The sequence below is a fragment of the Brachyhypopomus gauderio genome, chromosome 5 (genome assembly GCF_052324685.1).
Source record: "Brachyhypopomus gauderio isolate BG-103 chromosome 5, BGAUD_0.2, whole genome shotgun sequence".
Taxonomy (NCBI): Eukaryota; Metazoa; Chordata; class Actinopteri; order Gymnotiformes; family Hypopomidae; genus Brachyhypopomus; species Brachyhypopomus gauderio.
Genome location: NC_135215.1, coordinates 9,444,275 through 9,459,854, shown reverse-complemented (window position 1 = coordinate 9,459,854; position 15,580 = coordinate 9,444,275). Strand labels below are relative to the sequence as shown.

General features: G+C 39.9%; 2 protein-coding genes across 3 annotated transcripts in view; both read right to left on the bottom strand.

Moving 5' to 3' along the window:
• Nucleotides 1-97: 97 nt before the first annotated feature.
• Nucleotides 98-7,181, bottom strand: mapre3b (microtubule-associated protein, RP/EB family, member 3b). 2 transcript variants are annotated; one of them, XM_077005454.1, is made up of 7 exons: nt 7,033-7,181; nt 4,640-4,766; nt 3,562-3,707; nt 3,028-3,184; nt 2,408-2,556; nt 2,002-2,154; nt 98-1,822 (listed from the first exon to the last, which is right to left on the bottom strand). In XM_077005454.1, the coding sequence occupies exons 2-7, from the start codon at nt 4,758-4,760 to the stop codon at nt 1,757-1,759; spliced, it is 792 nt and encodes a 263-aa protein (XP_076861569.1). In that variant the 5' UTR covers nt 4,761-4,766; nt 7,033-7,181; the 3' UTR covers nt 98-1,756. The 2 variants fall into 2 exon arrangements, with proteins under 2 accessions (XP_076861569.1, XP_076861570.1); XM_077005455.1 differs by having other exon boundaries at nt 4,640-4,788; nt 7,033-7,150.
• A 3,794-nt stretch (nt 7,182-10,975) lies between these two features.
• The window catches only part of sobpb (sine oculis binding protein homolog (Drosophila) b), a 12,392-nt gene continuing 7,787 nt past the window's right edge, over nt 10,976-15,580 (bottom strand). Inside the window, 2 exon segments of the mRNA XM_077005444.1 lie at nt 10,976-12,257; nt 14,567-15,580. The exon segment at nt 14,567-15,580 is cut by the window's right edge and continues 498 nt beyond it. Of these exon segments, the coding sequence (XP_076861559.1) occupies nt 14,572-15,580 (1,009 nt within the window). The 3' untranslated portion in view covers nt 10,976-12,257; nt 14,567-14,571.

Here is a 15,580-nt window from a genome sequence, read left to right as displayed (position 1 = left end):
ATTATTAGTATTACTTATTATGTGTGATCATGTTGTGCATAATTCAAGCGTCAGACATTGCACATCAAAGAGTATCGGACTGTTTCAGCTTCATGGCTTCATTTGGCATGTCACTACTTCAACGGTAATATCTTTTTTTTTTTTAAACGAAACATTACTGATATTTTAGGTTCTTTCAATATGAACAATTTACTGTAGCTGGAATACCTATTTCCACACAGTGACTGAGCAAGTTCATTTACTGAGTAAGAGATAAAACATGCAGAATCAAAACAAATTTGCATGAAATATCAAAATATTTTACTAGACAGTATTGGATAAACACCAATCTGTATTTTGACATAGGCCTATAACATTTTTGAATATTTATCCTACGAACGTGGTGTATATTCACAAAATGAAACATTTGTAATTGCTAGAATATGGTTTATTTTACATTGTAAAACTCAAAATAGATGCATGTACTGCAATTAGTTGCCAGGCTACAGTCACCTTGGCAGCTTATAAAATAACAGAATGGTTAACCAGAGGAAATGAGTACAGCCAAGTCCTGTCAATCAAACCAAATTCTGTGTTTAGTGTTGTGAAAACTGAAACAAAACACTGGTTCAGTAGAAGAAACAGTTTTATAATGTCAGTCACAACCATGAGTAATAGTGGCATATTTTTTTCTGATTGGTTAATTGTTATTCATTTTTTAAAATAAAACCATGGTTTCATTATGCTATAAGCTGTTTCAGATATAAGCTATTGCCTTTTATAAATAAATAGATCTGAAACTTTTACACCTGCACATTAGTGCTAGCTCTAAATGCTAACTCAAAAATCACTGAGAACCAAGCTTTGATATCCAAAGCCACAAAAGCACATTTGCATACAAAAGAAGCATCAGTCACCTGTTAAGGCCATGCGTGCCATAGCAGGCGGTGCAATTGAGTACTGTCAGTGCTGAGATGTTGTACAGGTACAGTCAACAATATCACTGATCTAGAGCCTCCATGGACCCTGCAGGTGGCATCCTACTCTAAAACTTCAGATGGAATCTGGTTTGTTCACAGAACTCTGAAATGCATTGATTTCAAATTGATTTTATTTGAAACAGCTTTTCACCTTTAACTTAGTTCATATATAGTAAAACAATCATATTAAAAAACAATAGTACTAAAAAATGTACAGAAGTAAAACAAAATGCAAATGATCTAGAGATCTGTGTATCTAGTAAAGCAGCCATCAAAAAAATCTCACCAAACATTTGTTAACTGTTTCAAAACAGTCAGTTACAGTAGTAATGACAGGAATGGGAATGTGTTGTGAAGGTGTGTGTATGGCCATCTAAAGATGTATTTAAGGTGAACACTCTGAAGAGACTGGTCTGTTTTTTAAGCTCTTTGTAAAATTAATACCATTTTGGACTTAAAGAGAAATCTATATCCAAGGGTTAAATTCTGAGCTCAAGCACAAAATGGAATTTACAGCCAATTCAAAAGCTTTGTGTCCATTACTCGCATAATCTACATATAACACCCATGTGTTTAACACCCATGTCTTTATATAAAGGCTTTGACACTAATTGTCTGCTGGTTCTTCAGAATCGAGGACAAACATAATTAAGAACATAGTAAAGTAAGATCAGAGCATAAGGAGATGAAATGAGAATAAGGGAAAGAAATGAAGAGACGGACAGGCCAACAGAAAAAGATGGAATGGGTGAGGACAGGAGAAGGAGAATGGAGGGGTAAGGGTTGTTTTATAGGAGTTAGTACTCATCCTGGTCCTGGAGCTGCTCATCAATCTCTTCATCTTCTGGGGGAGCAAACCCATCCTGAAAACATTTAAATCAATAGATAATGATGCCAGCAGATACTTGGTATTACGTGAAAAATGGCTAATATCTAATTGAGTATTTGGATTGGAGTGTGTGTTATTGAGCATTTGGAGTGTGTGTTAGTTGGAGTATGTGTTATTGAGTATTTGGAGTGTGTTACTGGGGGCACAATATACCTCAGTTGCATAGAGGATGTCGATAATCTTGGCAAGAACAGGGTTGTTCTCGCTCTCATGTTCCTGGCAGATAAGCTCAATGTCACGGAGTTTACTGAAGTAAAAATCCCTCTCCTTCTCCAGACCATCCACCGTCAACTTCACCTCCATCAACTACATACACAGTAACACAATCAGTAAAGCCACCAAGTTAAGAGCTACAAAATCAACCTTCAGTATGCACACTATACACTATTTTGTAGTATTCTGCCCAATGTTTTTGGAACATCTTTATGACTAAGTTGTAGATACCAAATCTATACATGGTTGTACAGACAGAAATATGAAGTATTTTTAAATCTCTTGAATCCCTTGAACAGAACAGACTGTTCTTCTGGTGTATCCTGTATTGCTGGACTTAGTACACCTGTTGGTTGAGTTCCATGATTTCTGCATCACTGCTCCCATTCCGAAATATGGGCATGCTCCGCCTTACACCAGCTGAGGGGGTGAGGCTAGTGGCTCGCGGGGGTGTGGGCATGGTTTTGGGTGCCGTTGGTGAAGTCCTCTGAGGCCCTGCAGCAAGTCATACTAATCAGTCCATGACACTGCAGAAGTGAAAGACTCAATAAACAGATTTATAAAGTATGTGGATGTGGAGTTCCTAACTGCCACAGTAGGTGTTCTTTCAGTCTTCAGATTTGTTTATATATAATTTACTTTATACAGTTATATAAATTATGTTGTTTATTCAAAGTCTGCATAAACATGTACAGATGGCAAAGAGCACACTGAGGGTTCATAGTAAGAACATTCTCAGCTGTAACGGGGCATTTAGTCTACGCAACTGGCATCTGTATAGTTCTCACCTCTCCTCATATTCATGCTGACAATAATTACTGGAAAGGTCTAAAATACATCAAATACACAGGACAAATAACACTTTTGTCTGATCTCATGTGACCCAGTTCTGACGTTGTGGACTAGGGTTCCAGGACTGCAGGACTGTGAGGTGAGGTCTCGCAGGTGTGAGTAGCACTGTCTCACCTTGGGTGGGCGTGGCCACGATTTCCTGGCCTTGCCGTGCTTCCTGGGGGTCGTATTCTTTGCCGTCGTAGTTTGCATCAAAAAATTTCTTAAACCACTGAACAAATTCAAAGTTATCCTGGAACTTTCCCTTCACCAGTCTCTCAACTTGGATTATCTGCAAAACAACAAAGTAACAACAACAATCAATTGTTTCATCATTCAAAATCACTGGTGACTTAAATGATATCATGTTTAATGGAATAATGAACCCAACAGTGTCAGAGAAGGTTATACTGTTGATAAGAGCTGTCAAAAAGCCTCCAAATCAACCAACAGTTCTGGATTGATTCCTATACCAGGAAGAGACCTGTGGCCATTCTGTACCTGCAAACTCCAGCAGCACACAGAAGCATCTGAGATATGTTTATCAATACAATCACAAAATGTTTCTGAAATGTCATAGTTGAATGGGAATTTATACAAGAAAATGTAATAAATGTAAATGTTAAATGTGAATGTCTGGATTCTTGGTTTGATAGTGGTGTCTCTCACTTTGTCTACGTTGATCTTCTTGAAGGCTGCTTGTAGCACTTTGAAGTTATGGATGTATTCATGTTCCAGTTTAGCATGGAACTTGACCTTCTTCAGCAGAACACACCCAGGGAACAGCATGTCCATGAACTGGCAGTACGCAGCACCTGACAAACAGCACAAGCACCTCCAGTTCTGAACTGAATCCTTCTGGCACACACACACAATGAGAACATGGACACAGCTGTCTGATGTAGAAAGTAAGTGTTTATCTTTCATTCTCCTGCACCTGAAGGGGCCTCTCGGCCCCTAGTCGTTCTGTTCATCTGCTGTGAGCACTAGCCTGGGCTGCTGGGACTTTTAATGTCACACCCATTTCAAAACATGAAGTACATGAAGCCATCATCATTTGAAGAGGTGAACATTAATTTATTTCCTCGATAGCTTAATGATGTGCAGACTATAAGTGTGAGTGTGTACACACAAAACCAGATGGTCAGAAATTTGCCTATAAAGGAGTAATTTACAGGTGAAAAAGTTGGGGGGGGGGGGGGTGTAGTTCAGTCATGTACTGTATAAGTCATGTATGTATAGGTCATGCATAGGGCATGTATAGGTCAGTCATGTATTGGTCATGTATGGGTTATTTACTTGTTTATGAGTGAGGTATAGTACAGTAGTTAGGAAAGGTCTCAGGAAGCTATTAACAAACCTTCATAAGATCAAGTTGCAGAAGTCTTTCATGTACTTTGAAATTATCATTATGAAGCTTTTATGTGAAAATGTCACATTTAAAATACGGTTTGAGTACAATTATCGTTGAGTTCAATGTAAAAAATTTTTTTTTATATTTATGAGAAAAAAGAACCACTTTTCATGTAATAAAATATGATGTAACCAGAATAAACAATTGTTTTGTTTAATGGTGGTTTAATAAGATATGCAGTTGATCAGTTTTCCGAAGGTACCCACTATTATTACCATTTAATACCTATTAATTAGTGACATCATTCATCCCAGTGACAGACTCCCCAGCACAACGTAGTAAAGGTGGTGATGTGGTGTTTAGTGGTGGCAGTGAGTTACACATCCTGCTTACCTGAACACAGCTGCTCGATCTTGGTGTAGCTGAGCTGCAGAGAATCGTTGACCCATGCAAGCATGTCATGCCTGCTCAGGTTCTCGATGGTCATGGACGTGGAGTACACATTCACTGCCATCCCCAGCTAGACAGAAGAACACATGGCTCTGAAAGAAAGAAATCTGTGGCACTTTTTAAAAAACCTTTGAATGTAAAAGGGAAAATAGAAAAATGGGTTGAAGAAAAATAATTCACAGCAGAGAAGGAAAAAGAAAAAGATGGAGTAGTGATTGTGTTTCATATTCGAAGAGATGCAGGCAGATCTAAGCAATCAGCAGTGTATGGGGAACATGGCTGTCATATTTTGCAAAATATCTGTGCAATAGTATTTGATCTTCTATAATAAAAAAGGAGAACATCTTGAACCAGCTGAACTACTAGTCCAGGGCTAATCAACTATATTTTTCTGTGGGCCAAATTTGGCAGATAGCTCGGGGGGGGGGGGGGGGGGGGGCGGGGGGGAGAGACACATAACACACGTGACGGAGTGTTTTTTCAATGCTCCGGTTTAAAATTAATTCTCCCGTCAAAATTTAAAAAATATTTTTAACAATTTATTCTGGGTCCGGATGGGATGGCATTTGGATCCGTATCCATTGGTTGCGGACCACGAAAATAGAAATTTGCAGAGTTAATCAGGAATGAGATTAGGTCTGGACAGGACTGTGTTTGGGTCCGGATCCGGACCGCGGTCCGCCTGTTAGTGACCTCTGTACTGATGGTGGCAGGACTTCCCCAGGTCTTTGTGAACGATACAGAAGTGATAAGATGTAGTCGCAAGAGAAATGAACAAGGGCTGATGGTGAACAGGGGGTGCATTTAGCAGATTCTGTTACCCCCTAGGGGTATTTAATTATCAATTAATAATTTATCCTAGTTTCACACAGTAAACAAACAAAGGCTGGTAAATAAAAACTAATTGGAACCATCTTATAAAACTTATAAGACAAGATAGTGGATTTAGTTTATTTCCCCTAAATGAAGAAGTACAAAATAAGAAAACAGAAATAAAGTTGCTGAAATAGTAACTATAAAATCAGATTTTAATTTGAAAATTAGGCTCTGCAAACAGCCTACAAATACATAAGACGTGTTCCGACATTTATGAAAATGGTCGATTAGTCTGAAATGGGTTGATGCCGGGCTGACAAGTTTGTCTCATCACAAGATGGCTCAAATGAACAAGGTACATGCATAATATGAACTGTGCCCTGTCATTCCTAAAGCATCTGTGATATTCATGGACGTAATTTTGATTTCAAAAGTGGGGGGGACATGGATTCGTCGCTATTTAAATATTTGGTTTTAACCGTAAAAACTGGGGGGGACCAAAGCCGGCTTTTGAAAAAGTGGGGGGGACATGTCCCCCCCGTCCCCCCCCAAAAATTACGTCCGTGGTCATATTTATTTACTATCATACAAAACCTTTTTGAACCTGGGCAGCCAACCTTTTAAAGTCTAGATTACATTTTAGGCGTTTCTTGCTCTGTGAAGAAGGTGCCGGATCGTTTCATGCTAGATGCATCTTCCTGGATGCATAAGAACATGAGAATGCGTTATAACCTTGCGCCCTGAATTACGGCCACAGGCATCCACACTACACTCTACAAGTGCCATCGCAGGAACCCAGTCTGACAGCATTTACAATCTGAGCGCACGTGTAACGTGTGTGTGTGTGTGTGTGTGTGTGTGTGTGTGTGTATATATATATATATATATATATATATATACATATATACACACACACACACACACACACACACACACATATATATATATATATATATATATATATATATACACACACACACACACACACACACACACACACACACACACACACACACATATATATATATATATATATATATATATATATATATATATATATATATCCATATTGATCGAATACGGCCAGTAATGTGATGTTCACCTCTAGCTGGTTAAAGGGTGCTTGTATATTATGCTGTGGCCAACTACAGCACACTGACAGCCAGGATGGTCGCAACACTGCAGTATTTAAGTTTTGATCAAAACCATAATGTTACATCTGCATATTAGCTAGCAAGTGATTCAAATTAAACTACTGAAGACATCGCCGTTAAACGGGGGCATGTGGCGTTAGACCAGTGAAATCAGCCCAGACATCGTTATCATAACACTGATACTGCTCGGCTCAACTCCGCACACGCCGTTCTGCAGCTAGTTTAGCTAAACTGCTAGCTGACGTTAGCACCTAATATATTTACATAGCTAACCTGTTGGCTTTTGAAGTGCTGCATTCATCTTTTATGACAATTATCAGTTATTGGAAATAACGATAAAATGTTGAGCAATAAAATGTTACTCACAATCCTCAAAAGAGGTGCTAGTTATTATTATGCGTCCCTCGGTATCTAACTGCGTTGTCCGTTAACACCCTCTGCTGTTGCTAGCCTGCTAGTTGCCTCTGACAACGCAGCAGACGCGCTCTGACATCGGCGCAGGCGCACTATGACAACACAGCAGACGCGCTCTGACATCGGCGCAGGCGCACTATGACAACACAACAGACGCGCTCTGACAACGACGCAGGCGCACTATGACAACACAGCAGACGCGCTCTGACAACGACGCAGGTGCTCTCGGCTCATCCGAATCAGAACTGACAAAACGGACAAGAGCCCACGAATGGGTCATTTACTAGTTCGCCACTGGAGGAGTGTGCTGAAGGCTATTCTTTAAATATACATAAACGCACTGCCTGCTAATATATTTTCCTCTGTATGGCTACAGAGCCAGACAAAACTAATTATCTTAGTCTGAGATAATGCCTATTCAGCTAAACTCTCTCGACTTAGTGTCCTCGCATTGTTTTATATATTTTATATAGCCTATATCACAGTGTGGTGGTGTGTCGTGTTTAAACCAGTGATGCAGAGAGGTAGCTAGTAGGTCTAACGTAGTGGGGAGTAGGCAGAAGTTGAAGGAGAGAGAGAGATTCAAAATTGCAACGACGCACACAAGGTTTACAGAGAAACAGACAGGATGCTGTTCTAGCAAAATTCATCAGTTGTATAAATAAAGTGCTTTACACACATACACAAATATACTCAAAAATATAAAAAGAGGAAACTAAATTAAAGTGACTAGAGGTTAAAAGACTGCAAAGTTCAATATATTTTAAGAGCTGCAGTTTCATAGCAATTAGTGATTTATCCAAAGTTCCATAATAAATCATCTGCTTTTTTAATGAATGGCCAAAACCAAAATGGACTGTAGCAGATGTAATGAAAAATAATACAACATATTTGAAAAAATAGACTTCATTCTTAAATGTTTATTCACTTGAAAGATTAACATTTAAATATCTGTAAAAAAAAAAAACAAAAAAAATCGTCTACATATTTTATGGTAAGAATACTTATTTATCTGCAGTGTACAGTAGTTTGAGTAGAAATTGTTATATATATATAAATATATATACATATATATATATATATATTGTATATATATATATATATATATATATATATATATATATATATATATATATATATATATATATATACACACAATTTTTTTGAAAAATAATCACAGAAGTACTGAATGTTCGTCCTGACATTCACTAGGTGGCAGTGTTCAACTTTGGTTGAAGGTTGAAATTGAGCTTAGTTAATCTTGTGAGCGCCACTTACAAGGCTATCTTCTAATGAATTCACATGAAGATAAGTAGCCTAAATAAAAAGTACCTAGTATACGCACATCCCGATGACATTCTGGAAATAAACACAGTTTAATGTTAATGCATGTTACATGTTGCAGCAGATATAAATGAAGTTTACACACAAAATAACTGGGAAACTGGAGAAGTTTCCAAATTGGATAGTTCAACTGGACTATAGCTAATTACAGAGCCAAGGAAAATCACATATATAAACATTATATATATATATATATATATATATATATATATATATATATATATATATATATATATATATATATATATATATTTACCCTAGGGAGCAACTATTTTAATGGTAGCTATCAGTACAATTTTGCTGAAAGTTGCTTTGAAAAGAAGCTTTGAAAATAGCTGAAAGGTTTACTCCAAGCTTGTGTGCTGTAATCCATCATCATCCCGGCCTTCCTTCAGAGGCTCTTATTGGTCTTATTGGTTCGTTCTATTTTCTTCTGGATGATATACATTCTGTGTAATAAAACCTAGTACAGAAGATCCATCAAGCAGGTGTTCTTCTCAGCATACCATGACATTTTATGGCTGGTGGTTAAAAAAGACACAATGACCATGTTTATGATCATAACTGGTTATTTCATATTCTCAGTACAAGGAGAGACATTTAGATTCAGATTTGGAATAAGAACTGGCCACAAATACAATACATACAAATGTATTTTGGAAGTGTTACAGTAAACTGAAGTAAACTGAAAGTGTGCCCAAAAAACCAGATATTGATTTTCTCAATTATCAGATTCCGGCAACTTCAAGTAACCCTTTAAAGGAGCCCAACGTATCCTCCCCACACAGTGAGCTGTATGGAGTGTCTCGTGATTTTCTCACTTAGCCATGGGGAAGCTTCTTAAATAAGCCATGTAAATGTGACACCGGGTTGCTGTTCAAGGGTGTCATGTCCTGTGTCTCCCTTACCTGAGTCCCATCCTCACAAACCAGTCCAGACGCTCTGCAGGGTGAGTCAGTATAACTTTTCCAAGAAGTCAACCATATAGTACAGCATGAACAGCCACAAGGGCAGCGAACAGGTGCTAGAGCACATGAAACCACCTCAGCTGCAGCTCCTTCCAATACAAAATTAGTTGCATATCTTTCTTCAAATGTCGGCTATTTAAAAACATGCTCTGAATTTATTCACCTGCATCCACAGTTGTTACTGTGTTACTGGGTTTGCGGTTGCTCCCCAGTTCAAATCAGCTAAAAACTAAATGGAAAAAAATTAAAATATTCACATCATAATATATGTTGTTCACCCAACATTTTGAGTGGTGTGTTTTATTATGTAACAGTGCAGATATATTCACTTTGATACGATACATCTTATATATATATATATATATATATATATATATATATATATATATATATATATATATATATATATATATATATATATATGATGAGTGTGTGTGTGGTATATATGGTGGTTTCATGTGCTATATATATACATACATACATATATATATATATATATATATATATATATATATATATATATATATATATATATATATGTGTGTGTGTGTGTGTGTGTGTGTGTGTGTGTGTGTGTGTGTGTGTGTGTGTGTGTGTGTGTGTGTTCTGTCCATATATGCAAAAGTACTCACTGTTGAAACAGTAATTTTGCATTTATAGTTTTATATTTGTCATATTCACATATTAATGGAAGGACCAGCCTTGTTATGCAGCTCTAACAGAGAAACTCCTAATTTCTGCTGGACTTCACATAAAGAGGCACTTTTATAAAAGTTTCCAATAAAATGTAGGAATGTAAATATAACTTAAGAACAAGGTTACAACAGATGTGTATTCAAAGAATGTTTCAGAGTTTTCCATATTGTAGGAGCAAGGGCACACACAACCTCTCCCTGTGAAGGGGTTAGAGCACTAGACAGCGTAACTACAAAAAGCTGAACCAACACCTAAGATCCATTATCCTAAGATCCATTCATCCTAAGATCCATTCTTCCTAAGATCCATTTATCCTAAGATCCATTCATCCTAAGATCCATTCATCCTAAGATCCATTCTTCCTAAGATCCATTATCCTAAGATCCATTCATCCTAAGATCCATTCTTCCTAAGATCCATTCATCCTAAGATCCATTCATCCTAAGATCCATTTATCCTAAGATCCAGTCATCCTAAGATCCATTCTTCCTAAGATCCATTTATCCTATGATCCATTCATCCTAAGATCCATTCATCCTAAGATCCATTTATCCTAAGATCCAGTCATCCTAAGATCCATTGATCCATTCATCCTAAGATCGATTCTTCCTTTATATGTTCATACATTGGTAGCTAATGAGATAGGGCCAGACCTGTGACCAACAGGAGAAAATACATAAAATGTTTTTTTCTTCGTTAAAAGAGAATCATTTGATTAGCCTATCATATACGGATGATGTCCCTTTATAAATGCTGACATAACCTGCCCATTGTTATCATAGCTCATGACATGATAGTCCATTACTGGTGAAACCATTGGAGCACAACCAGTTCACATCTTTGTCATTTTCCTACTGTAAAGCACAATTCTGACACTCAAACAGGTGTGTCTACAGTGTTAAAATTGATTTTAATCCCTCTTGTGATCAATCCATCACATTTAAAATCAAATCTATTTTGCCCTGTATCACAGGATCCACAGATTATAGGGGGTGGGGAGGTTGGATTTGGCAATGCTTCAAATCCCAGTGATTGCACATATGTTAACTTGGCATTAGCCTATAGCAGTGTTAGATTTCATTTCAGTATTAGTTATTGAGTCACGGTTATGTGTCAGGGCTGACTAAGAGGGGATGCCAGTTGTGATGTAGCTAAATAATTTATAATTAAGACCTGATATGGCAAAGTAACTGAATTACTGACTATGGAGTTAATGTGTACAACGTTAGCTTTAATTCAAGGGCATTTACATCTGAAGTGGAACCACAGTCGTTTTAAACATCATCTTCTCAAAAGAATACAGTGGGCTGTCTGGTCCTGGGCCTTCAGTGCTCTTGCATTGAGTAGCCAGCCAGAGCACTGGGCCAAACGGCACCGGGTCAGACAGCACTGGACCTGACAAATCCCAGACAAATCCCAGCCCTCACAGACACAACATCAGGCTGCTCACATCAACCATCCACTCCAGGAAGCCGGAAGGCACTTAAAATGCCTGAGTAGTTCCGGGACAAAGTCACAGATGGACAGAAGTTTAGTCTGAACAAGATTACAGGAATGAGACAAGGACACGTTCACAACAGAGGAACCGAGCTCACCTGAGAAAACCTGCTGCTCGGGGCTACGTCCCTTACAGCAAGACAATGAGCTGAAACAGGTTACTAAGGCAACAAAGGTGCATTTCAGAAATTCTTGGCTAGGCAAGTGCGGCTTCCAGCCAAATGTGTTATATGATTTTAATATGTTAATTGTAGCCTCTACAAAATGTATTTGTAATATATATGCAAATATCACTGAATTAAAGCCAACATTCTGCATTTTATAATAAACCTAATATGCTGTACTTCTGTATCAGTACAAATCTCTGTACAAAAGGTTTGATTCTGCTATGTGTCCATGTGTACAGGAATATTGTCTCAGTCAGGTTCCACATGGACAAGACCAGCCCAAATAATCTGTGTCCACATCTGTACAGGAATCCCATCCTAGTCAATTCAAGTGTTTGATTCCCTGATCTGCCAAACGTCTGCGATTTTCTGCCAAACGTCTGCGATCTTCTGCCAAACGTCTGCGATCTTCTGCCAGACGTCTGTGATCTTCTGCCAGACATCTGTGATCTGTGCCCGACTTCATCAGCCTGTCACCACACTAGCCAGTTCACACTACAAACACCTGGAAAACAGAGTGACAGAGAGAGTGATCAGCGTTGTGGTGCGAATGATTCCTGGTCCAAATCAGTCTCTCTGGAGAATAAAGCTATGAGATCCTCTGGAAATGTGAACGCGGGAAAGAAGTGGTCGTACCAGCCTGGAGATGATCTCCCTGGTCACCTACAGATCTTCTCTCCCTTTAGCTCTGCTGATTCAACTGCCCTTAGGTTTTATTGTGAAAGCATTCTGAATGTTTTTGTTGCTGTTTTAAACAGAGCTCTTCCTCTGCCCACACCACCAGGTATTTCTGCTCTGGGAGGTGTTCTTACACCTGACATTTTACTCCATACTGGAGCAAATATGAAGAACATGTGTGCAAGGGCAACAAGTAACAGTTTGAAGAGGCATATGGCACCTTCAGAACAGCTGAGGACCAAATCAGTACACACACAGCAAACAGCAGCTCACAGGCCCCTCCTGTTACTGAGAATTTTCAGGAATTTACATTTCACACTTTCACAAGTGGAATAGAAATTAAGAGCACAGAATGGTTTTTAGGTCACAGGAGCTGGTCTAAAGAACAACTATATCTCAAAGATGTCAGGTATAAACACACAAATGACTGCAGGGTCCTTAAACACAGGATCAAAATTCCCAGAGTCTTAGGATCTTGGTAAGTCTTAGGATCTTAGTGTACAGTGCTGGTGAGATCTTGATCTTAGTCTACAGTGCTGCTGAGATCAAGATCTTAGTCTACAGTGCTGGTGAGATCTTGATCTTAGTCTACAGTGCTGGTGAGATCATGATCTTAGTCTACAGTGCTGCTGAGATCATAATCCTAGTCTACAGTGCTGGTGAGATTATGATCTTAGTCTACAGTGCTGGTGAGATCATGATCTTAGTCTACAGTGCTGGTGATAGATGAGGCTGCTGAACAAACAGAAGAATTAGAGAATAGAGGAACTGAAATAAGCACCACGTCTCTGGCCCTGCAACAAAACCGCGCTTAAAACGTATCATGTTTTTGGTTTTACGTTTAAAACGTATCATGTTTTTGGTTTTGTCTTTAGCAAAGCGAATGTAAAATCATTTCATTAAAAGGTCAGTGGTGTGTAAAGAAGAACATTCCAATATGGCAGACTGGAAAAACAATCCCCCAGTATCAGTTCCAGGTGATATTTCCAGTATACTGCTCTGTCCTACTGGAGAGGTTATTAAAGTATAGAGTAACAGCTCTGGAATCATATTCTCTGAGAATCACTTTGAAGGGAAGTTTGCCAAACTCACAGGCATCACAGTTTTATAAAAAAAACAACAGTGGATAAGCACAGACACACACATACAGCATGATTTTTAACTATATGTGTATATATATAAATGTATATATAAATAAATTATAGTATTTAACATAAATAAGCATGAGGGACTATGTATGCCATTACACACACACACACACACACACACACACACACACACACACACACACACACACACACACGCACGCACACACACACATCATACTCATATACCTTCTACAGAACCCCGTCATTTTTGCAGTAATCTGAGAATTCTTTGCACCAAAAGGGCTCTAACAGCAACATCTGGATACACACAAGCCCCCCCCCCATACCCCCCCCCCCCCCCCCCCCCCCTTCAACAGGAAAACTTGTGTCTGGGTTTTTGCAAGGTTCTCTGATTTCAGCTTTTTTCTCTGCTAATGCAACTTTAGAGCTATGAGAAGCACTGTTTAACTGTGTGGCGCCATCATGCGAGACAACCCAGAGTACACACACTATGAAGTCCTACTGTGTGCATGTGTGTGTGTGTGTGTGTGTGTGTGTGTGTGTGTGTGTGTGTGTGTGTGTGTGTGTGCGCGCGCGCGCGCATGTGTGTGTGTCCGTGCGTGCATGTGAGGGAGAGACAGAGATTTAATCCACACCAACTTTATTATCTAAACATTTAGATGTGAAGACCAGCCCTGTCATAAGTTTCTACACGTGAGCTTCTACACGTGAGCTTGTACACGTGAGCTTTTACAAGTACACGTGGCCCTACAGCAGTGACTGCGGACTGGAGGAGGCAGATGGAGATCCAGCTCCTTCCTTCCCTCATGGCAGGCTCACTACTGCAATCTGGTCCTTATTTAACCAGCGGCTGACTTACATGGCATTTTTCCACAGTAGTCCATACTGATGCACTCTGGGCCGCATAGCTTCACACAGGCACTGATATTCATGTTGATCAATAAGCTTGTGATTAGTGTATTCTAAAGTCGCAGGTGTGTATGTGTACACACATGTGTATGAAGTAATGTGTGAGATTCTTTCTTACCAGCATTATTTGTTCTGGTCTCTGATGCTCAGACATCTCCTCTTCAATGCCGGCTCTGCGTCCATATGCACGCAGCTCTGTTCAGCAGCCTGAGGGTGTGTGTGTGAGCTCTTGTCCCAAGTTTGTGTAATTAGTTGAGAAAGAGTGTGTGCTGCTGCTTTGTGTGTGATTGTGTGTGCGTTTTTCTCTCGTAGTTTTGGAGGAATGGATCGAGCATATGTGTGTTCTTCATCGGCTGTGAGACTGTCCGCTTCTGCGGCTCTGCCCCTGTTCTCCTCTGATTGGCCGGTTTGGCAGTCCGTTTGCTCCCCTGGACATTTTAAGACAAGCTCCCGCCCTCCTGAGAGGTTCTCTTTCACATCCTCAGAGTCAGGGGGCGGGGCTAGAATTTGAGTGGCATGCGATCTGTGTTCAGAGCATGAATCGAGTCTGTCTGATGACATGGGAGAGGCCTGAACGGGCGGCGGTGGATAGGATGGAGGCACGCTCACAGCGGTGGCTGTGCTGTTCGATAAGACAGAGACCGTAGGAGTGACTACCGAGGTTGTATTGTTGCCACAGCCGAGGGCTTTCCGTAGGACAAGGGAAGAATGTGTGCTGTGTGTGGCAGTTAGACTGTGTGCTGGTGAAGGTACGTGTCCCACAGAAGAAGTGACATCATGCTCTGTGCTACGTATGGCTGACCATGGGCCGGTGACGTTGTCATCCAGGCCTGGGTGGCTCCAGCCGGCCTCTCTGTCCGGACATCTGTGCCCAGCGAGGTCCACCACAGGCTCGGATTCACTCTCCTGCTTCACGGGGAGTCTGTGGAGGACTCTCTGGATGACCTGCCGATCTGTGCCTTCGTCTCTCTGCCCCACTGCTTGAGCCGCTGACACAAAAAAGGCATCTTGGGTCTCGGGACAAGTGGATGACCTCTGGGTCAGGGGTGAGAACGGAGGTGACCTAGACTCTGCAGGGGAAGGAGGCCTTTCGGTCTTTACTGTGCGTCTGTCCAGGTCATGGTCAGTGACC